This window comes from Leptodactylus fuscus, chromosome 8 (genome assembly GCF_031893055.1).
Source record: "Leptodactylus fuscus isolate aLepFus1 chromosome 8, aLepFus1.hap2, whole genome shotgun sequence".
In the NCBI taxonomy this organism is placed as follows: domain Eukaryota; kingdom Metazoa; phylum Chordata; class Amphibia; order Anura; family Leptodactylidae; genus Leptodactylus; species Leptodactylus fuscus.
Genome location: NC_134272.1, coordinates 89229667 through 89254524, shown reverse-complemented (window position 1 = coordinate 89254524; position 24858 = coordinate 89229667). Strand labels below are relative to the sequence as shown.

The 24858-nt window shown below is 44.6% G+C and overlaps 1 protein-coding gene across 1 annotated transcript; it reads right to left on the bottom strand.

Annotated features, from left to right (window-relative positions):
* Positions 1-6514: 6514 nt before the first annotated feature.
* On the bottom strand, positions 6515-21595 carry LOC142217283 (motor neuron and pancreas homeobox protein 1-like). Its single transcript, XM_075285475.1, has 3 exons — positions 21277-21595; positions 8277-8437; positions 6515-6799 (listed from the first exon to the last, which is right to left on the bottom strand). The coding sequence occupies exons 1-3, from the start codon at positions 21593-21595 to the stop codon at positions 6515-6517; spliced, it is 765 nt and encodes a 254-aa protein (XP_075141576.1).
* Between the last annotated feature and the right edge of the window lie 3263 nt (positions 21596-24858).

The window sequence follows — 24858 nt, the reverse complement described above, 5'->3', positions numbered from 1 at the left end:
GAATGTTGGGATGAAAGTAGAAGTCTATGATGACCTTAGTCATGTTGACTCCTTCACCAATATAATTCACATTGTGACTCTGATAGTGCTGCGCTCGTGACTACTCACAAAAAGATTCCACACTGGTAGGTTTTTTTTGCAATTACGCATATGCAGGGTGGCAATATGACTCCATTCTCTTACAGTGGTGAAGGAGTCACAGGCAACATTTTGGTCTCCTAATGGGAGTCACCGTGTAGCCCGGACCATAGAATTGCTGGGTCCTATTGGCTAGTGATGAGTGATAGCCAGACGAGTTATCAGGAGTCCATTGATTCTGGCCAAGGATAAGTAATAATGGAGCCTGACAAGTATGGCGGCCTTTGCCTCTCTCCCGCCGCAGATTACAGGTGTATGTTAGTTCAGGCCGGTGTTTAAGGCTCAGGGATAAGTGGGATTAATGAAGCACTAATGAGATCAGTCTGTGTATACACCGTGAGTCATTCACCACGGGGGCCATAAATCAGCGCTCCCAGGCTGGGAAGCAGAACTGGGCCCTCTGCCCATCTCTCCCAAGTAGACTCATAAATAAAAAAGGCCACTGCAAGGATCCTGCCGCCCAGCACTCACTGCAGGAATTACAGCACCACATCCATCACTTTAATGCTTGTACTTTGCAAATTAAAGCTGTCACCGCCGCAGCGAGGAGCACAATTTAAACCCTTGACGTCCTTCCATTTTCACTGACATCCATTCCCTTTCATCCATCTCTATGAATTTTTACTGGCTGACATGTGTCTTTAGGATTTTTTATTTTCTAGCACAAGTGCGTTTATCTTCAAGATGTTGGCCAGGGTGAAATTTTGGGATTTTTTTTTTTTTTAAATTGAAAATTAAATTGGCCCAAATTGATCATTGGTCAAGTGACTTAGAGATCAAGTGTACCATCACATAACCTGGATGGCAGTGCAGTAGCGAATGTGTGAAGTGTAATGGAGCAGGCCACAAGTCATACAGAATACAACCTAAAAAAGTTTTGCATGTACCTATGTGGAAACCCTGTAATGCCTGCATAGAAAACAGGGCCATTGTAGACACCGGATATTTTTTTGAGTGCAGCTCTGGAGTATCATGCAGGATGTAACTCAGGATCAGTACATTATAAGTAATGTATGTGCACAGTGGCTGCACCAGCAGAATAGTGAGCGCAGCTCTGGAGTATAATACAGGATAAGTAATGTAATGTATGTACACAGTGACTGCACCAGCAGAATAGTGAGTGCAGCTCTGGAGTATAATACAGGATAAGTAATGTAATGTATATACAGAGTGACTGCTCCAGCAGAATAGTGAGCGCAGCTCTGGAGTATAATACAGGATAAGTAATGTAATGTATGTACACAGTGACTGCACCAGCAGAATAGTGAGCGCAGCTCTGGAGTATAATACAGGATAAGTAATGTATGTACACAGTGACTGCACCAGCAGAATAGTGAGCGCAGCTCTGGAGTATAATACAGGATAAGTAATGTAATGTATGTACACAGTGACTGCACCAGCAGAATAGTGAGCGCAGCTCTGGAGTATAATACAGGATAAGTAATGTAATGTATGTACACAGTGACTGTACCAGCAGAATAGTGAGCGCAGCTCTGGAGTATAATACAGGATAAGTAATGTAATGTATGTACACAGTGACTGTACCAGCAGAATAGTGAGCGCAGCTCTGGAGTATAATACAGGAAAAGTAATGTAATGTATGTACACAGTGACTGTACCAGCAGAATAGTGAGCGCAGCTCTGGAGTATAATACAGGATAAGTAATGTAATGTATGTACACAGTGACTGCACCAGCAGAATAGTGAGCGCAGCTCTGGAGTATAATACAGGATAAGTAATGTAATATATGTACACAGTGACTGTACCAGCAGAATAGTGAGCGCAACTCTGGAGTATAATACAGGATAAGTAATGTAATGTATGTACACAGTGACTGCACCAGCAGAATAGTGAGCGCAGCTCTGGAGTATAATACAGGATAAGTAATGTAATATATGTACACAGTGACTGTACCAGCAGAATAGTGAGCGCAGCTCTGGAGTATAATACAGGATGTAACTCAGGGCAAGTAATGTGTCTATGGCATTGCATATTGAGTATTGTACTTTCCTTTTCCCGGCAATGATTACCCATCGTGTATGGCTTTATATACTTGTCTGGGACCGCACAGAATATAAATGTATATTTATGTAATGACTTTATTCAGGATTTGCAGTTTCCAGCTCCATAAATTTTCTAATTTTATTTCTGTTCCTTGTAATATAAAGATTGAGCGATGACTTCAGGGTCACAAGGAGAGGACATGGGGACTTACAAGGGGTCACAGCACTCAATAATTATATTATAGTCAATAATCTTATCCGGTGACCCCCATCCATCTCTGGTCTTATAGATCATAACTATTCTGCAATAAGGAAATGAGAAAGCCGAAGCCGACATGAAGCGATGCATTAAATCTATAGATATGATGCCCTTTCGGCCCCCCCGGAGGATGGTAAAGTCTTCTTACTCCGTGGGCTGTTTGCTAATCTTTATCCTGGATATGGGAGCTGCAGAAGCCATTGACCATGGATAGGACATGATTGGGAATGATGGGGAACCCTGGACAAAAAGCAAGGTTACCCCCTTCTTCTTTATTATGTGACTGTTTTCCTCATTGTACCAGCTCACATAATTGTGCCATACAGTACACCATAACTATTTACTGCCCATGAAATAGTGTTACACAATATGTCACCCATAAAGCCGACCCTGTCCATGGTCACTGCCCTATGACGCCAGGTACCCGGACCTGATGGGTAACTTATTACTAGGCCGGTTGCAGTTCTTCCATAAGTTTACTCTGGAACTATGACAAGCCGTGTATGTTGATCTCATGTCCCAAACCACTGCTACTCCTTGCGTGAGGTTTACCTGAAATTTATTCTCTTTAGTTTTGACAGCTTTGTAGCTCTGCTTCATCAGGATCCATCAGTGACTCCATCTTACCTGCATTGTCTCTAGGAGGCTGAATTCTGTCCGCCATGCTCTACCCTGCAGACAGTCTAGTGCACTTAGTACATGGAAAGGTAATATGAATTAGGATAAGGTCACATGGCAGAAAATGAAGAGGAATTCCTTGTCATTTTCCGATGCAGTTTTCTGTCCCCGGGTTTGCCACAACAGGACAGCGATGTTGGGCGTTTCATTGCGGCTTTCTCAGATAAATGACCCTGATCAGCGGAGAGTCTCGAGCAGCAGGATAGGTGGCAAAAGCGAGCAGGATTCAGATTTATTTTTTTTCTTTTCAGTGTCCCACTACAATCTGTACCCCCAAATTGGTGACAAATTTCTCTGTGTGAACTTATCCTTACAGTAAAGAGAGTGATTATAAATAGAGATGAGCGAGTAGTGAAATATTTGAGATTCGTTTCGAGTAGAGCCTCAATATTCGACTACTCGATCGAATATCGAATCCCATTATAGTCTATGGGAAAAAATGCTCGTTTCCGGGGAAACCACTATTCGACTAAAGGAGAGTCACCAAGTCCACGAGTAGCAGGAGGAGAGTGTTTAGGAGGAGCGCTGTGCAGTTAAAGCGCACGGATCGCATTATAGTCTATGGGATCCGTGCGCTTTAACTGCACAGCGCTTGCAGTTGCACTGATAAAAAGTAAGCTCCCTCGTAAAAGCAAGCTGCCAGCTCTCTCGACTAGCAAAGACGAGCCTGTGGCAAATCAACGCTGGTTGTGCAGCAGACTCATCCTTGCTAGTCAGGAGAGCTGGCAGCTTGCTGTTACAAGGGAGCTTACTTTTTTCTCATAGGAATGCATTCACCAGCGTTGATTGGCCAGTGTACAGCATTCGGCCAATCAATGCTGGTTCTGCCGGAGGCTCGTCTGTGAGGAAGCGAGTCTAAAATTGGACCACAATGGAGACTGCTGTGGTCCGATCTTGGACTCCGCCTCCTCACAGACGAGCCTGCTGCAGAACCAGCGTTGATTGGCCGAATGCTATAGCATTCGGCCGATCAACGCTGGTTCTGAATCGAATATTTACTGCGAATAGCTAGTAGTATTCAATCGAGTACGAATATTTTGAATACCATAGTATCCGATCGAATACCTACTCGCTCATCTCTAATTATAAACCACAAGTAACTAATCCCCTAGTATCAGAAGGCTAAACCCCCACTAGCGGATGGGGCCTGCAGTACCACTATACTTCCCAGGGGGTGCTGAAGGTGGATGATTCTTGGTTCATCATCAGAGTTTATTATCACATAATTAATTCTCATTATTAACATGGACTTTTCATATGGCTTTTCTCAGACAAGGCAATAAACAATGACGGAATTAACAGAAGAGCGCCACCAAGTGTACAAATGAAAGTGGAAAAATTCAGTAAACCCAAATCAAGCATTTATTCCAGCCACCACCCCTGTCCTTATGTGAGTCACGCTGAGACCTGTAGTTAGTCTATCTCTAGCTCAGCCGGTCCTCTCTAGTTTACTGAGCAGTTCATGGTTTGGGATGTGGCTAGAGGCTCTGAGAAGCCAATATGGATGTGGATTAGGTGAGCAAAAACCGCCCCAATGTCTATGGTGGAAACCTCCCTTAATCCAATATATCATATAATCTGACACCTAGCAGATCCCATTGATGCAGGATTACAGCTGAGTATGAGATACCTGTCCATGACCATCCAATAATCCAAAATGTCTCATAATCTCCACAACAGATGACAATACCGGAGTAAAAGAGTTTTACTGATCACGTGCATTATTTTGTTGAATTCCTCTTTTTTGGACTCCCAGTGTATGTTTTTTTTTTTTTTTTGAGGGGACAGAATTTTTGCCTAAAAAATTCCCCCGTGGTGCTTCATTCCCTCGTCAATATCTCTGCTTTCTGTCCTTTTTACATCCTGAGGCTACAAATGTAACATTTTCCACAGCTGAGTTTTTGCTACAGTTGTACCCAGCCTAGACAATCCTCTGTGAGCTAAACCTATCCGCAGCACAAATCTCTCTGATAGTTTGTTACAGTGTGACACTGCATTGTCTACATGTAATTCCATTGTAGCAAACACTCAGCTGTGAAAAGTATTAGTCTGTACAAATTTTAAGATCTGGCAGTAAACTGTTATATTTCCATAGACTGACAGCAAGTAGAGATCAGAGAGGAATTACAACACAAAGTCTATTCCATATGTAACAGGGTTTCCAGGACTTTCCTATTAAAGGGATCCTATCATTCAGATGACTTTTTTTCTAAGTACCACGTCAGAATAGCCTTAAGAAAGGCTATTATTCTCCTACCTTTCGTTGTCTTTTCTGCGCGGCCGTTTGCCTACAATCCCGATTCTTCTCAGTATGCTAATGAGCTCTCTCGCAGCACTAGGGGCGTCCCCAATGCTGCGAGACAACTCTCTACAGCGCCGCCTCCTCTTCTTCAGTAGCGTCATCTTCAGCCTCTTCTTCCGGCTGTGGCTGTAACTTCTAAGGCCTCCCGCCTTGGGCAGGGCAGACTGCGCATGCCCATAGGCCACAAGAAAATGGCCGCTTGCATAGTATTGTAAGCGGCCATTTTCTCGGGGCCTGTGGGCATGCGCAGTCTGCTCTGCCCGAGGGCTAGCAGTAAGGAGACGCTACCGGAAGAAGAGAATGAAGAAGCCGTTCCTGATGAGGATGGAGGTGGCGCTGGAGAGGGTTCTCTCACAGTATTGGGGCCACCCCCAGTGCTGTCTAAGCGCTGAGGCCCGCCCCCAGTGCTGCGAGAGAGTTAATTTACATACCGACAAGAACCGGGATTGTAGGCGAACGGCAGCGCGGAGAAGACAACGAAAGGTAGGAGAAGAATAGCCCTTTTTAAGGCTATTCCGACGTGGTACTTAGAAAAATTGTTGTCTGAATGATAGGATCCCTTTAAGGGCCTGTCCTTTGTCACCAGAGGAGGTCCGGCTCCACAGGGCAGGTGTGAATTTCCCTATGGTGGGACTATGAAAGGATTATCTTATCTTGTTTGTAACAGATGGGCGCTGTGCAGAGAATATCATGTCGGTCACATGGTATTGCATCAGCTCAGTTCCATTCAAGTAAATGGGGCTGAGCTGCAATACCAAGCACAGCCACTATACAATGTCCACCTGAACATCACACAACAGATCGGCGGAGGTCCCGGGCATCAGACCTCCACTCCTCATATATTGATATCCCCTTATAAGGAAACCTCATCAATATATAAGTCCTAGAAAGCCCCTTTAAGCGTTATTAACCCTGAAGACCCTAGAACCTTAAACTTTCCATATCCAAGAGTTTTCCAGAGTTTAACCCCTTGCTACAACTTCACCCTCCCCCTGTTCCCTTGCAGATTATTAGTTAAATACATATAAATTAGATATATCCCCCTCCACATGTATATGGAGTCATGGTGTCCACGGTCAATAAATAATCAGGGTGTTGGGCTCTCGTGTGCCCGCTGTCCATGTGCCCGGCCCTTATAGGGAGGACACGGCCGCAGTCTCTTCCTCAGAACAAAACGATTCTGGGCTGTATCCACACTGCGCAGGAAGCCGCAAGATGTCCGGGCTGCGCTCTGCACTTTGTAACCCAGCGTCCTCTTCCTCCTCTTCTTCCTCCTCTTCCTCGTCTTCGTCATGACCATCCTTGGGTGGCGTTTTGTCTCCGGGTCTCTGTCTGTCCACTTGGCCGGACGGTCCCTGCTCTTTGATTTTACGGCTCCTTTTCCATTTCATCCGGCGGTTCTGAAACCAAATCTTTACCTGGGAATAAAGTCGGAGAAGATGTTTATACAGGAGGTGGCTGGAAACGACTGATCTGTATGTCATCCTGCCCTGAGGTTTCCTCTGCGGACTTCTTGTGAAAAGCACCATGGGAAAAACCTCAATGCGTTTCTGCTGCAGCTTTCACTAGGTGAGGCCGTAGCCTAAAGCTGAGGCCCCACATTGCGGAAATGCAGCTTCTTTTGTTGCAGTTTTTTGAGCCAAACCTAGGAATGGCTACAAAAGGAATGGGAACTATATGGGAAGTTCTTATATTTCTCCCTCCAGCTCAATCCCTCCTGGCTTTGATGCAAAAAAATGCAGCAAAGTCTGCAACAAAAAAGCTGCGTTTCCGCAATGTGGGGCCCCAGCCTTAAAGGGTTTTCTGCACCCAAATCCAGTTTTCATACTGATCTCCTACCAAGTCCAATTTATTTGCATGACGCCAGGAAAACCCTGTTCAGTTCTCTTTCTACCTGCTCTTAAAAAGGTCAAATCTGTATTTTAATTTGTAAGTTGCAAATCTGTGCTAAATATTTTGCTGCTGGTGATGATCATTCATTTAAAGGGGCTCTGTCACTAGATTTTCGTGTTGTTAGCCAAAGATATGCCTGAATAGCCATTAAAAAGGCTATTCAGGTGCTGCTAATCGTTTGTATCCCCGTTATTGTTAATTAACGTGGAAATCGATATGCAAATCAGCTCCAGGATGCACGGTGGGCGTTCCGTGCACCCCCTTGCACCATACCTTCTGCACACCCACCGCTGCCTCCAAGCCCTCTTCCTGCTGCTTATTCACCGCCTCCATTGACGGCGGTTTCTACTGAAGTCAGGCGCGTGCACAGTAGCTCCCTCCAGCGCCATTTTCCCGTAGAGAACATTGCGAGCTGGAGCATGCGCAGTAGCGCGTCAGAGGGAGCGCTACGGCACACGCATGGGATTTCAATAGAAACCTCTACTGCACACGCTCCAGCGTCCTTTTCCCGTAGAGAACATTACAAAGTGGTGCTGGAGCATGCGCCGGAGGGAGCACTACTGCGCACGCGCCTGACTTCAATAGAAACCACCGACAATGAAGGCGGTGAATAAGTAGCCTGGAGACAGCGGTGGGCGTCCAGAAGGTATGGTGCAAGGGGGTGCACGGAACGCCCACCGTGCATCCTGGAGCTGATTTGCATATCGATTTCCACATTAATTAAAAATAACGGGGGAGGGGGGTTTGATACAAACGATTAGCAGCACCTGAATAGCCTTTTTAACCACTTATGACCACTAGAGGGCATCACTGTATCTGAAATAAAGTTTTTTTTTCTGTAAAACAGGCAATTACAATAAAAAAAACTCCTAAAAACCAAAATGTATACAATGTATCCAAGAGGATGTAACGCAGACCATAAAGTAACACAATGACCCACAAACAATTACGGGGTCAGACTTGGGACCCTAAATACCAGAGGGGATGTCTATATTCGCTTACCTGGGTTTCAGTCAGCATAAGGGACGTCGCCACCTCAAACCGCTTTGGTCGTGACAGATATTTGTTGAGCTTGAATTGGTTTTCCAGTTCTAGAAGTTGTTGGCTGGTGAAAGCCGTCCGAGGGCGTCTGCATTTCCCCATCAGTCCGGGCGGGGCCGAGGCTACAAAGTAAAAGACCCCAGACCATGAGTATAATAGAGTATACCAGCGTGATTTATGTTTCTTCAAGACATTTTGTAAGTAAGAGTCAAACAATATATAAGACATTGAACAGTAAGTACAAAAAGCAAGAACATGGAGAGTTTACTAAGATCAAGGAAAAAAAGCGAGATCGGATCCCGCGCAAGAAACCTTTTGTTAACAGAAGGATGGCAAAAATTGTTCTGACAGGATAGGTTCACTTAGTGGGGTCCAACACCTGGCACAGCTGATCAGCAGGGGTGCCATGTGACAGACCCTCACCAATCTGATGTAGATGACCCAGTATAAGGATAGGTTTTCCCTCCTGTCCTTCCTTTACACTGAGCATGAATCCTCTTTGCAGAACAGACAAAGTGAAGACGGTATTAGTGGTGTCATCTGACTTTGGAGGCCACATCTTGATAAACGGGTCACTTCCGGCACGCCCGTCACCTGACCACAGATAGTGGACTCCTCTCCTCTCTCTAGAGGTTTTGCCAAATTATCTTTCGCTCATCTTCAAAGCTGTGTCCCACCCTGACAGCACCCCTATAAAATACTAGATGTGGTAAGCATGGATGATCCAGATGTCATACACTGTTACCACCATGTTATGGTCTGGATACATTTGTAGCATCTCGTCTGGGCTATTAATGAGAGTTTCTGGGTCTGGTTTGGGATCTGAATTAAGTTGATAGATGAGTTTAGGGATCGGGTTTGAGGTCTGAATTGATTTTAGGCTGCTTGGGGTCCTCAGACCAGATCCCTATCTGGACATTGAACCCCCACAGATCACATACAGCTCACATTTGGTCTTCAGTACGAAACATGCACCAGGGGCCTGAAAACTCTTTTTAGGCTAAGGCCCCACGCAACGAATTGCAAAACACTGCGGTAAAGACAGGGGCGGGATCACAGCAAAGTTTTTTTCCGCAGCGTTTTACACAAAGTCCGCAGAGAGAGTCGCCAGAATCCCATCCACTTTGCAGGTAACGTAAAACGCAGCGTTTTTTGCCGTATCGTTTTTGCATATGTGGTGCCCGGGCCTTAATGAGTTTATAGGAGTTACGTTAGGATTTGGGTCTGGTCTGGGGTATGATGGGTGTAAAGGTTTGGGTCTGGTCTGGGGTATGATGGGTGTAAAGGTTTGGGTCTGGTCTGGGGTATGATGGGTGTAAAGGTTTGGGTCTGGTCTCGGGTATGATGGGTGTAAAGGTTTGGGTCTGGTCTGGGGTATGATGGGTGTAAAGGTTTGGGCTATGGTCTGGGGTATGATGGGTGTAAAGGTTTGGGTCTGGTCTGGGGTAAGATGGGTGTAAAGGTTTGGGTCTGGTCTGTTTCTCCCATTGACAAATAATAAGTCTTGTCTTGATATAAATAATTTTATATTCATATAAAAAAAATTAATATAAAAATTTTCGCTTAATTTCAGCTCAGACCTTCAGGTCACTGCAGACGCAGGTAAGTGATCTTCTCTTATATCTAGCTGAATACCCCGATGTGCTAAATACTACAGTGTTGTTGCCTATGGTATATGTTCTGCCCCTATATATATATATATATATATATATGATCTGTTCCCTTGGATCTGGATGGCGGAGAGGACAGAAGGCCGAGGATTACTCAGTCCCAGCCCCAGGTAAATTAATAAACGCTTTAGTCGCTGGCAGTGAATGGCGCCGTCTCCTTATCTGCTTCCTAATAACTAATGATTGGTCTACAAACACAGATATCGGCGCAGTTTATAGAGGAGTTTACACAGTGTTATCCGGATCCAGCCCACGGGTCATAGTGCAGGGCGCACACGGTCAATGTGAAGGGGAAATTTGCTGCTCGTGTCAATATTATTATTAGGTGTGAATCTCCTGACCACAATGAGAACCTCTCACGGGAACAGGTGCAGGGAGTGTGCGCCCAGCCGGGGGGGGGGGGGGGGGGGGCAGATTCCTCCCTACATGTATTTAGATATGGATTTAACCTGCAAACAAAAGCTTAGGGGCCAAGAACACCAACCCCCATCCCCTATGCTTCTAGTCCTAGTATTGGACTAGGGCTTTGGTGGCGTTTCGGGCCACCTTGGGGCCTACGCAGAGTAGCAAAAACATGGAGCAGCACTATTTTTTATAGCTAGAAGTCATAGTTGCACTCACAGGGTGTCACGGCCATGTTTGTGGCAAAAGTCACCAAGAAACTCAGGCCATAGTTGTCTTTTTTGCACCACCACACCTGTAATATGGCCGGCAGTGGACACAGAGACGTAGGGTACAAATCTGATGTGTATTATACAACAGGATCCGCCGTACAAAACATAGGGTGACACTTCTATAGGGGAATCAGATTGCAAGCTTCCGGGGACAGGGACTGATGGGAGCAACTACAATGAGCAAGTGCTGCAGACCCTACCGATATTACATGTATGGGTATACTGAGTATATGGCCGACAGATACAGGACAGTGCAAAAGTTGTAAGGAGGAATGGATGGCTGAACAATAAGAAGGGTTAATAGTTTATTTTTATCAATGACGAAACGAGAAATGTAAATCCCATCACTACTTGGTGTGACCTTTGCCCTTTGGAGGAGGAGTCCTGGAAGTGATGATCCGGCCGCCACAGATATAGCCCTGATCTGCAGTCTGTCTGGGACGACATGAAGAGACAGACGGATTGGAGCAAGCAACATCCAGAGAAGATCTGGGCTTAGGTCTCCAAGATGGCGGCGGGAACAATTCCCTGCCCAGCTCTGCCAAAGAAGTTCTTCAAGGTACTTGCAGACATGATGGAAGGCAAAGGGCAAAGGTCACACCAAATATTGATGGGATTTACATTTCTCTTTTCTTCATTCATTTACTTTTGTTCATTGACAAGAAATAAACTAATAACCCGCACTCTCCTAAAACTTTTGCACAGTCCGTTACGTTTGCACCGTACCCCGACCGCTCAGTATCACTTACAGGTAGAGCAGCAGCCGGTGATCCCGAGGTGGGGGAGGGGAGAGTCCTGATTTATTGCTAAGCGGAAAATAAAACACTTCTTATCTTCTGTCCACAAAACGCACAAAATTAAAATAATGAATGATGGCTTTGGGCGATGGCGGCCACAGGATAAGGCTGAGGCTCCTTGTTCCGCCGATATTTTAATAAACAGACCAGTCCAGTTGTCTCTGCTCTGATAAGCTGCAAACAGGAAGGGCGGAGGATGAGAGTATTACTGCGCCAGGAGGGGGCGCTATGACACCTAACCTATATACTGTAATACCAATGGCACGTATATCAGGGGCTGTGGTCAAAGCTCTTTCCAATACACTTTGCTTCATTTCCTTTCCCTTTCCTGGATCTCTGCTTGCTGTCAGTGAATAGTAACCTTCTTGCTTACTTGTATATGCCTAATAGGTCTCACAGCTGAGGGTTTGTTACAATGTGCTAAACACTGCAGCACAAATCTCTCCTCATCTTTCTGATATACTTTGGGGGGATAGCAAAGGCGAAAACTGGAGTCAGAACCGCCTAGAATACAGCTTCAAAATTTACATTCCCAGCCAAACCCTTTAAGATGGTCTAGTCTAAGTTTGCACTGCCTAAAAATGAGTAAATCTGCCCCATTGTATGTGACATGGTTATGGGGCCCTATGTTAGTAATATGTGATAGAAGGGTCTAGGGCAAGGGCTAGTGCCAGGGGCCAAACAGAACACTTGTTACACATCAGAATCTATCCAATACTGGTAGCAACATTGGAGGCGGACACAGATATGACAAAAACAACCATGAGAACCAGTGACAGCGTGATGGTGTCACTGGTCAGCCGCCATCTAGTGCTCTCAGTACTATAATGCTGCATTTGTAAAGTTCATTGACTGTACAGTCATTCTCTAGATAGGAAGATAATACTATCAGCGCTGTCAGATACTGTGAAGATACTTCCCAGCTTACAAATCACTACAGCAGCCTATACAGTATTGGCCAAAAGTATTGGTATATGCTCTGCTGGAATCTTAGACCATTCTTCTTTGGCAAACTGCTCGCGGTCCCCCCTGAGATGTGAAGGGGGCCTTCTCCAAACTGCCCCCAAGAGATCTCTCCCCCTCCCCCACAGGTGTTCTATGGGATTCAGGGCTGGACTCATTGCTGCCACTTTACAAGTCTCCAGGGCTTTCTCTCACCACCATTTTCTAGTGCTGACCTGAAGTGTGTTTTGGGTCCTTGTCCTGCTGGAAGAGCCCTGACCTCTGAGGGAGACCCAGCTTTCTCACACTGGGCCCTACATGATGCTACACAATGTGTTGGTCGTCTTCAGACTTCATAATGCCATGCACACGGTCAAGCAGTCCAGTGCCAGAGGCAGCAAAGCAACCCCAAAACATCAGGGACCTCCGCCATGTCTGGCTGTAGGGGGCGTCTTCTTCTCTCTGAAGGCCTCTTTTTTTTCCTGTAAACTCTATGTTGAGGCCTTTTCCTACTTTTGTCTCCTCTGACCAGAGAACATTCTTCCAGAACGGTTTTGGCTTTCTCAGGTAAGTTTTGGCAAACTCCAGCCTGGCTTATGTCTCTGGATAAGAAGTGGGGTCTTCCTGGGTCTCCTACCATACAGTCCCTTCTCATTCAGACGCTGACACTGGATAGTACGGGGTGACACTGTTGTACCCTCGGACTGCAGGGTAGCTTGGACTTGTTTGGATGTTAGTCGAGGTTCTTTATCCGCCATCCGCACAATCTTGCGGTGAAATCTCTGGTCAATGTTTCTTTTGCGTCCACATCTAGGGAGGTTAGCCACAGGGCCATGGGCTTTACACTTCTTGATGACACTGCGCACGGTAGACACAGGAACATTCAGGTCTTTGGAGATGGACTTGTAGCCTTGAGATTGCTCATGCTTCCTCACAATTTTGCTTCTCAAGTCCTCAGCCAGTTCTTTGGTCTTCTTTCTTTTCTCCATGCTCAATGTGGTCACACAAGGACACAGGACAGAGGTGGAGTCAACTTTATCCATTTCAACTGGCTGCAAGTGTGATTTAGTTATTGCCACCACCTGTTAGGTGCCTCAGGTAAGTAACAGGTGCTGTTAATTACACAAATTAGAGAAGCATCACATGATTTTTCAAACAGTGCCAATACTTTTTTCCACCCCCTTTTTAATGTTTGCCATGGAATTATATGCAATTTGGCTTTGACCGGTGCTGCCCACGTAATGCCTCCAACCTATCCGGCCACCCGGCTTCCCCTGTGGCCTGCCCTGAGATGGCTGGCAGCAAATCGGAGGCCCACTGAAAGACCTGCGATGACATCATCGTGAAGTTTGAGGGGAGCAGCCGTGACTTGGGGGGGGGGGGGGGAGTGTGGGAGCTAAGAAGTAGCCTATGTTTCCTTCCTGGTGAATTTGAAGATATGTGTGAAATCTGAAGCCAATCCGTACAGCCGTTTGCTTGTGATTGAGGAACAAACATCCAAACTTTCGTAGGATTCCTTGTTATTTATTTATATTTTATGGTGAATTCTTCTTTTTGTAATAAGTATCCGAGTTTCTTCTCTCGCTTCTGCTTTTTGCTTTGTCGATTACATATCTGATATTTCAGTAATTCAGTGCTGGAGGTATCAGATTAGTAATTCGGGATTCCTGACTTCTGCAGTGTGAACATTAGTTGGGTAAATGATGTTATAATAAGCATATAATCCTCCGTCTAATCCCACATTAATAATCATAATCTCTGATAAATAATCTTGCTCGGTCTCACACAATTTTCACTTTCAGAAGCCAAATATCCGCCCTGTAGACAAACTCCCATGTAAAGTGTCATTTGCACTCACACCCCAATCACTAATCTGTGGTTTACGAGGAGGGGGGACACTTTGTTAATAATACTAAGCCTTGTATTCAGAGCAAAGATCTCTTCATTCAGGGTAATGGGGCAGAAAATGAAACCGTCCCATGAGATCAGACTAACAGGACATAAAGCAAAGAGGACAATGAGGCTGAAGAGAATGAGCCCCTGCCCAATTACCCCCCCCATAATATACGTCCTTGTGCCACACTCCAGGCTGCGCTGCCCAAGGTCACTGCCACATCGGATAACCCAGCTGGACTTGGGCTCTGAGACTTTTGCATATATCAGCAGCAACAATGTAACACTGCAGGGGGGGGATACTGTATCTAAGCCTGTCAGGAGGGATACAGTCCGTATAACCAAACTGACTGCTGGGCTGGTGTAGCTAAGCCTGTCCTGTCTGATGCTTGCCATCTACACTTTAAGGCTAAGGCCCCACGGGACATCCTGGAGCAATAAAATGCTGCGGGAAAAACCATGGCGGGAACGCATCGTGGTTCTTCCCCGCAGCGCTTTAAACAGAAAGTTTGCGGAGTTTTACTCTGCGGACTTTCTGTTGCAGTTGTATTTACAGGGAAACCGCCGGCATTTCCGTAGATATAATTGACATGCTGGGATTTCCAAAACCGCGCCAGTTTTTGAAATCGTGGCTTGTCCACACGGCGGTTTATACTGCACAGTGGATTCACTAGAATCCCATCCACTTTGTATGTAATGTAAAACGCTGCGGCATTTCCGTCCCGTGGGCGCCCCAGCCTTAAGGGGTTTTCCAGGATTTATATATTGATGGCCTATTGTTAGCATAGCGCATCAATATATATGTAATATGTATATATGTAATATCCCAGGGGGGCTAGAGGGGATTGTGGACTAACACTGACCACTGAACAATCTGAAATACAATCTGAACTACATGTTCTATCCGCCATTTCATCAGGTCTCGCTTTCTGCTATAGAGATTGGATGGGGACCATTCGAGTTAGACATGGCTCTGTTTATTGTTCTGTATGGGGGGCGCAGGGGGGGGGGGATGTTGTAGCTCCATCATTACTTAGAGCCACCGCCATGCAATAAGACAAAGAGAGAGGAGTTTACAGCGCTGTCACCACAAAGCCGCCACTTAACACCACAATTTATGGCCGACAAACCCACTCGTCCTAATTTATAGAAATGTCCTTGGGAAATAAATAGAATAAACTGGGGGGAGGTCGGCTCTGCAGGAGGATAACACTGACTTTAGGACATACTAATTATAAGGGGGCGTCCTTAGCCACTGAGCCGCCTCATCTTCCTCCATTCTTAGGAAAACCGTCGTCCTGAGGATCAAGTTCTTCACATGTTTTTTATTCAGCCATTTCTGGTTGGGTAGAGAATAATCTTCAAGGGCCTAAGTGTATCTAAGCCTGTCATGTGATAGACTTAGATACATCAGTCATGCTGCTACTATCGTGCAATATTGTCACAATCCTACGTGATACCGTCTGTAGGATTGGCATATCTATATCTGTCATGTGTGATACAGTCAGCTAAGCTAGTGTATCTAAACCTGACCTATGTTATACTGTATGCATAGCTGGTGTAGCTAACATGTGCGACACGGTCTGCTAAACAAGTGTATCTAAGCTGATCATCTTTAATACTGTCTGATAAACCAGTATAATCCTATCATATGTGATACTGTATGCTAAGGCGGTGTATTCAAGTCTATCATAGTAGATGTATGTAATCCTATCCTGTATAATACTGTCTAGAGATTGGATGTATCTAAACCTATCATGTGTGATCCAGTCTGTGAGGAGCCCAAGCGGTATATCCTATAGGTGATGTCAGATATAATCTCTTAGCTGTGCTATCTTCAGTGCAGCGATTATATACACATTACCCAAGGGGGGCGGGGGGTGATAAGCGCTATCTCTCCCGCCATAGAATTATCTGGATACAAAGTTCTCACGTGTAGTTCCTGTTCACTGCTGTCCCCGCGGCTGTCACTGATATATGATCACCTATAATTCTAATCAAACATTGATCTCAGGTCCCTGTCACTACCTGCGAAGACGGCGAGTCCACTGATAGACTTAGCTCTGGTGATTGCTGTGGGTAAATCTAGTCTTGTTTCATTATATGGATGTATACATAACGAGCGGCGTACACGTGAGATGTGATATGTGTGTCCCTGTCATCTCGTGATCCCACTCCGACCAGTCAGTAGAGGTTTCTCCCAGTGCCATATAAAGACGGGTTGACCCTCTTTATGGGACTGGATTTTGTCACTCATGACCAGTGGTTTGGTTTTTGTTTCCAGTTCCAGACTCTTCCACGTAGCGAAGCGCGGCATAAAAACACTGTGGACGTTTCTGACATGTCAGTATTCCCGCTGCAGATTATGGAATGTAAATCTCCACTTGTGAAGAACGTTCCCATCCATACGTGACTCCTCTTACCTCTTTGCTCCACATTTTGGGGACACTGACTCCCCAGCTCTTGAGTAACTACAACTCCCCATGGGCCCTGACCGCTGGCTATTAGAACACGCTGAGAGTTGTAGTTTCTCTGGAGACCACCTGGTTATAGTGCCCAGATTTACTCTAAAAACAAGTCGCCTTCCACTCAAAGTCTTCACTTTCACCACAACTCCTGCGGCCTAAGCAAAGATCACCATGCCGCCCTCCAACTCCTTCATCAAGGTAAACAAATGGAGTCACATGGTGACTCTGAAGATGCTGAGACTGTGACTGAAACATCCAGCGGTGCCTTGATACTTTTGCAACCAGAAGTTGTAGTTGCAGCAGGGTTGCAATGCAAATCCATTCACTGAAGTATTTGCAGAACCACGCAGCGATCTTTGGTAGCCAAACTATCTTTACATTCTGTGCATGTGTAGGGGACCTCGATGGATCTGCGACCTCCTAGGATGGGTTAGCACTGACTATATTCAGTCCGAGGACAATGAAGAAATTCTCCTTGGTATCATTCCATAGTATTTAGTGTAATCTCAGGTACCTGAACATTAAGGTGTTATCACTGTATACATAAAGCAGGGTGTACAGACTACAGTATATAGGATATTCACCGCTATCACCTGGAATAAAGGTTTGCCATTATCTTATCAGGCTTATAAACCAAACCTGGAATCTGGGCAGAGTCACCATTTCCTTATGTCTCTTATCAAAGGGAAATGATTGTACCGTGCCCTTAAGAGATTGTGATCTGAAAGTCTCCATAGATCAGAAGTGGCCTCTCTGTCACATATCCCTGCCAGCCAGTGACTACATATATGTCAGACATCTGCTGATGGGGTACTACAGCTCTCGGCATACCCTGCCAGCCAGTGACTACATATATGTCACGTGTCTGCTGATGGGGTACTACAGCTCTCGGCATACCCTGCCAGCCAGTGACTACATATATGTCACGTGTCTGCTGATGGGGTACTACAACTCTCAGCATACCCTGCCAGCCAGTGACTACATATATGTCAGACATCTGCTGATGGGGTACTACAACTCTCAGCGTACCCTGCCAGCCAGTGACTACATATATGTCAGACATCTGCTGATGGGGTACTACAGCTCTCGGCATACCCTGCCAGCCAGTGACTACATATATGTCAGACATCTGCTGATGGGGTACTACAGCTCTCGGCATACCCTGCCAGCCAGTGACTACATATATGTCACATGTCTGCTGATGGGGTACTACAACTCTCAGCATACCCTGCCAGCCAGTGACTACATATATGTCAGGCGTCTGCTGATGGGGTACTACAACTCTCAGCGTACCCTGCCAGCCAGTGACTACATATATGTCAGACATCTGCTGATGGGGTACTACAGCTCTCGGCATACCCTGCCAGCCAGTGACTACATATATGTCACGTGTCTGCTGATGGGGTACTACAACTCTCAGCATACCCTGCCAGCCAGTGACTACATATATGTCAGGCGTCTGCTGATGGGGTACTACAGCTCTGGGCATACCCTGCCAGCCAGTGACTACATATATGTCACGTGTCTGCTGATGGGGTACTACAACTCTCAGCGTACCCTGCCAGCCAGTGACTACATATATGTCCGGCGTCTGCTGGTGGGGTACTACAACTCTCAGCGTACCCTGCCAGCCAGTGACTACATATATGTCAGGCGTCTGCTGATGGGGTACTACAACTCTCAGCGTACCCTGCCAGCCAGTGACTACATATATGTCCGGCGTCTGCTGATGGGGTACTACAACTCTCACCATACCCTGCCAGCCATTGACTACATATATGTCACGTGTCTGCTGATGGGGTACTACAACTCTCACCATACCCTGCCAGCCAGTGACTACATATATGTCAGGCATCTGCTGATGGGGTACTACAACTCTCACCATACCCTGCCAGCCAGTGACTACATATATGTCCGGCGTCTGCTGGTGGGGTACTACAACTCTCACCATACCCTGCCAGCCAGTGACTACATATATGTCAGGCATCTGCTGATGGGGTACTACAACTCTCACCATACCCTGCCAGCCAGTGACTACATATATGTCCGGCGTCTGCTGGTGGGGTACTACAACTCTCAGCATACCCTGCCAGCCAGTGACTACATATATGTCCGGCGTCTGCTGGTGGGGTACTACAACTCTCACCATACCCTGCCAGCCAGTGACTACATATATGTCCGGCGTCTGCTGGTGGGGTACTACAACTCTCACCATACCCTGCCAGCCAGTGACTACATATATGTCCGGCGTCTGCTGGTGGGGTACTACAACTCTCACCATACCCTGCCAGCCAGTGACTACATATATGTCAGGCGTCTGCTGATGGGGTACTACAACTCTCAGCGTACCCTGCCAGCCAGTGACTACATATATGTCCGGCGTCTGCTGATGGGGTACTACAACTCTCAGCATACCCGAGCTGCCAATAATTGGTGCTGTAGTTTGCAACTCTCACAGTGTTGGATTGATTCCCTCCGGTACCAGAGGATCCTCCGGTGGGCTCAGGCTTTAACACAATAATGGTCCAGCAGAGGACACCCAGATTTATAGGTGCTATGGTCTACCTAGGGGTTGTTGGACGGTGACCCCTAGAATCATGTTATCTGATGTTCCCTCATTCTGTCATTGGACACACACACATATGTGTATGTACCATATATATAAATATATATATATATATATATATATATATATATATATATATATATATATATGAGCCACATGTTGCAGCCCAAGGCTCAGCAGTTTATTAGAGGTAAAATGGGCAGAAGTTCAAACTACAAGAGGTGGCATCAGGCCATGTCCCTGAATGACAGGGTGTGGTAGTGTGAACTAGCACCAATAGGGGGCTCCGTTGTGATATTTGTGATGGAGCCCCTATATGTGCACCCTGGGATTTGTAGGTTCTGCCCATTCTCCTATGGGCTTTTCCTATAAGGTCTCACTGCCTGGAGGGAAGCAGAATTAGAACTCATGCCAGTTTTAAGAGTTTTCATGGAAATTTTTTATAAAACTTTTATAAATGATCTGAACCCGGGTGTAGATGCTTAAAATGCCGGATAGACTTCAGGAGGTTCAAGGGGCAGAAGGTATAGGTATGAAGCGGGTATAAGTAGGTGCCAGTGTCATCCCAAGATGGATGGATAAGGTTGCTGTATGTGTTTAATGTTGTGCCAGTGTCGGACGATGATGCAGAGGTATGGGTGCCACATGGGTATAAGGAGGTTCCAGGTGGGTATAAGGAGGTGCCACGTGTGTATAAGGAGGTGTCAGGTGGGTATTAGGAGGTGCCACGTGGGTATAAGGAGGTGTCAGGTGGGTATTAGGAGGTGCCAGGTGGGTATAAGGAGGTGCCACATTGGTATAAGGAGATGTCAGGTGGGTATTAGGAGGTGCCAGGTGGGTATTAGGAGGTGCCAGGTGGGTATTAGGAGGTGCCAGGTGGGTATAAGGAGGTGCCAGGTGGTATAAGACTGGTGCCTGTGTCAGCTCAGCTATAAGGTAGTTTATATAGCCCCGGGCTGTCCTACTGCAGACATTCCTCAGTATACAGAGGCCAGGGACTATAGACAATGCTCTGTGACCTTTGCTCCTTCTCTGACCTCCTTGGGGACTGTGAAATAAACTCTAGACATTTACTTCAATTGATTTTCACTGAGGAACAAAAGTCAGCCATTGTCTAATCCCCAGGGAGCCATGAACTGGGAAAACCAAAGCATCCTAATGTCAGTGTATGCTCCACAGTCCTGAGGGGCACGGACCCACCTGTACACAGTCCCGAGGGGCACGGACCCACCTGTACACAGTCCCGAGGGGCACGGACCCACCTGTACACAGTCCTGAGGGGCACAGCCCCTCTAGCACAGACCTGGCTCCACTATCTTATTCTCTTATGTTTTCCTCTTACTATGTCGGATATTCTGCTATAGAATTGCATCACTTATATCTTTACATTGTGCGACCGGAGAGATTCTCAAGCAATGTTTTCTTTCCTCATCTAACTGTACAGTCACAAGAAGTCAAGTCTGAAATCATCTGCAAGAAATATCTGTCACCTCAGACATCCAGAATATCCGCACATACCAATAACCTATAATATACAGACAGTGGCCCCTGTATACCTGCAGATATCAGGGGAAAGATGTGATACAGACAGAGCCATAGATACAATAGATAATGATATTTTATAGATACATATTACATAGATGATTAGATAGGGGGTAGTTATATTATTTTAGCATATATCTAATATTAGATTATAGATCTCGCTAGATATTTGATAGTTGCAAAGGTATAAGTTATCTAGGTAGATATTGAGTAATTAAATATGAAACATTAGCTGTTTGATGGATATAACAGATAAGACATAGCTATGACAGACATCTGGATATGAGAGGAATACATATGACATAATTAAGTAAATGACAGATATTATTAGAGATATTTTATGTGATATTTACCATACTATGAAGCACCCCCCCTCCCCCCCATGATTCTTTCGGCCCCTGGCACTTACCATGCAGTTCGGGGCCCCTGTGCAGGAGTAGCCCTGCCCTCAGCCAGTGCTCCAGGGGCAGCGAGGCCGCTTTAATGTGCTCTGGGGCAGGAAGCCCTGAGAATCCATTGTAGGGGAAGTGAGGGTGCTGCACAGTGCCCAGGGGGGGCATATGGTACAGGGGTGCAGGGTACAGTCCATGGAGAGGCAAAAATCCAGCTTTAGGGTACAGCTGAGATACAGGGGCAGATAGACTATGCTCTCTGCCCTGAATTGGCACCACACGAGGGCGCTCTTCAGCGAGGAGGGCATCAATACGAAACTTCTGCGAATTCTCCATTATCTTCTGCATTATGGGAGTAGTAGTACAAGACTGGACTCGGGCTCCGCTGCTGGGGTGTGTATGGAAACTAAGTGCAAGCTCTGCAGCTCCTGCAGATTCTTAGTGACAGATCCTTGGGTAATAGCACATCTCGGGACTTGTTTTGATTCGGGCTTGTACCTGTCCCTTGTCCTTCAGCGATGATTCTAGCAGGAGTTGTAGTAATAAGACATCTTGAGGTTGATGGAAGGGATCATTCGTTTATCATAGTGAGTGTATTGCAAGCCCTTTGGTTTGTTGGTGGCGCCTTGTTGTCTTGGCCACGTCTTGGGGCTCTGGAGATTACCTTATGGTTCAGGTTAGTTGGTCTTGAAGAAGAGGGAAGGTGGTTGTCTCCGCTTGGCCAATACTGGATACTTTGGTGATAGGGTTAATGTTTGGCAAGCTCTTTGTCTCCTTCCAGATCTTTAGCAGATACCTTCAGCACACCTTGAGGCTGCAGAGAGATACTTGAGGCTCAGGTTCGTCTTTGTTGCAAATCCAAATTTGTTGATGCAAAATGTGTCAACTCCGCAAAGTTCTTCCTTCCTTGCACTTGTGTTCTCCTCTGAGTCCTGCAGCCTTCTCTGCCCCGTCCTGTCTCCTGGTGCCGGCTCCTCATTGGTTGTCAGACAGTTACCTCACCCCCTGTAGGTGTCAGCAGGACAATCACTTAATGAGCTCATTAGCCTGTCATTGCCACCAAGCCAAACCCTCTGGAGATAAGAGCAGGACCACGAGGAGGTGGCGGCACAGGGTGCCATAGAATATATATATATATATACACTGCACTACATCTGGAGGGAACTTCTGCTCTTTCTGTCCATCTCTGGTATCAGACAGTCAGTAGTCGGCTGTAGAGAATAGTCAGAGCAAAGCAATGTACAGTGTCTGATGGGAGTAGTCATAGAGGCGGGCTCTGCAATAACTATTATTATTATTATTATTATTATTCAGATTTATCTATTTATTTCATGAATAATAACCTTATCATTTATAGTGATAAATATGTGTATAATTATCTGTATGATCTCTAGTCATATAAAATAATAAACCTTATTATTGATATTAATGGAATTTCTGAAAGTATAACAATGTATGTATAACCTGTTACCTATAGTAATATATAATAATAATAATAATAATAATATTATTATTATTAATAATAATATAATATTATTCTCTCATTTATCTGTTGTAGAAATAAAATATTTCTTTCGATGTTTTTATCCTGTGTCTCTATATAGTCACCCATTGATAACCTGGATAAAGCGAGTACATGTTTATCCATCAGTATATATTGCTTAGCACATTTATATTTCTATAATATTTATCTATACATCCGCGAATATTTTCTGCATAGATCTATCTGCTCCCTCCGTCTTCTATCTGTCTCATAGATGTTTGCTGTCTTTTTCATATATATTGCGTCTGTCTTTTATCTATGACTTTTTTTTCTCATTGATATTTTGTCTTTTTATTTTCTAGGACTATCTATCTATCTATCTATCTATCTATCTATCTCCTATCCTATCTATCTCCTATCTTATCTATCTATCTATCTATCTATCTATCTATCTATCTATCTATCTATCTCCTATCTATCTATCTATCTATCTATCTCCTATCTATCTATCTATCTATCTCCTATCTATCTATCTATCTATCTATCTATCTATCTATCTATCTATCTATCTATCTCTCTCCTATCTATCTATCTATCTATCTATCTATCTATCTATCTATCTATCTATCTATCTATCTATCTCCTATCTATCTATCTATCTATCTCCTATCTATCTATCTATCTATCTATCTATCTATCTATCTATCATCTATCTATCTCCTATCTATCTATCTCCTATCTATCTATCTATCTATCTATCTATCTATCTATCTACCTGTCTTTATCTATCTATCTATCTATCTATCTATCTATCTATCTATCTATCTATCTATCTATCTACCTGTCTTTCTCTATCTATCTATCTATCTATCTATCTATCTATCTATCTATCTATCATCTATCTATCTATCTCCTATCCTATCTATCTATCTATCTATCTATCTATCTATCTATCTCCTATCTTATCTATCTATCTATCTATCTATCTATCTATCTATCTATCTACCTGTCTTTCTCTATCTATCTATCTATCTATCTATCTATCTATCTATCTATCTATCTATCTATCTATCTATCTATCTATCTATCTCCTATCCTATCTATCTATCTATCTATCTATCTATCTATCTCCTATCTTATCTATCTATCTATCTATCTATCTATCTATCTATCTATCCTATATGTATTATTTAATACTGTAACACTATAGATAAGCTACATAATAATAATAATAATAATAATAATAATAATAATAATAATAATCTAGATGCTTCTTCATACCTGTTTCCATATTCTAATCCTGTGACTGTACAGAGTACAATATCCCCCATATTCCCTATATCCCCAGCTGAGTGTCTTGCAGGGTCTGTATGTTCTTGTCCTCTCCTGTCACCCACCATTCCTGATCTTCCTGGTTCTTGTCCTTGCTCCTTGTCCATGTAATGACCACTAATGATTCCTGAGAATGTGTCTGATGTCTCCTGAGTGAGCAGATCCTTCTACCCCCAGCAGATAAGACAATCCTCAGTATACAGCGCTGGCTCTATAAACAGGTTATCACTTTATGGCCGGGCCCCTGTGATAGTGACAAGGCCTCCTTTGTTGTAGTCGCTTCATGTCACAGCCGGGCAAATCACTAATCTGAACAGTTCCCTGTGCCCAACAGCTGCTGGAGTTAGCCAGAACGCCATAAAACAATTAAATGTCAATTTACTAAAGGTTACAATTTCCCAGCATTGATATCAGGACAGGACGGCCATAAAGAGGCAAACACGGATTATTACATTTATATAAGAAAGATAAATATGGTTTACCATTAAAGGGAAATTTACAATAATAACTGAGCTATAATAAAGCGCAGAAGACAAGTCACAGACAAGAAGAATGAAAAGCAAAGATAGTAAAAAGTGCAATCCTGAAAATGAAAACAAAATCCTAATAAGCTAAAAAAAATAAATTGTAATAAAATAATTTGGAAAGAGATGAGTAACATTAGAGCAAAACCTATTATTTACTGTAAGCGTTATTCTTAATTATCTCCATTGTAAGTCATACAATTCCAATCAAATATCTAATATCATTGAATGTCATTTAATGTCTCTTATGATACATTTAG

Excerpts from the sequence above, each read along its gene's own strand:
- LOC142217283 (XM_075285475.1), bottom strand. The coding sequence starts at position 21,595 with ATGGAGAATTCGCAGAAGTTTCGTATTGATGCCCTCCTCGCTGAAGAG. Across the intron at positions 8,438-21,276 it reads CAGGGGCCCCGAACTGCATG|CCTCGGCCCCGCCCGGACTG; the intron begins GTAAGTGCCAGG and ends TTTACTTTGTAG. Across the intron at positions 6,800-8,276 it reads TTATGCTGACTGAAACCCAG|GTAAAGATTTGGTTTCAGAA; the intron begins GTAAGCGAATAT and ends CTTTATTCCCAG.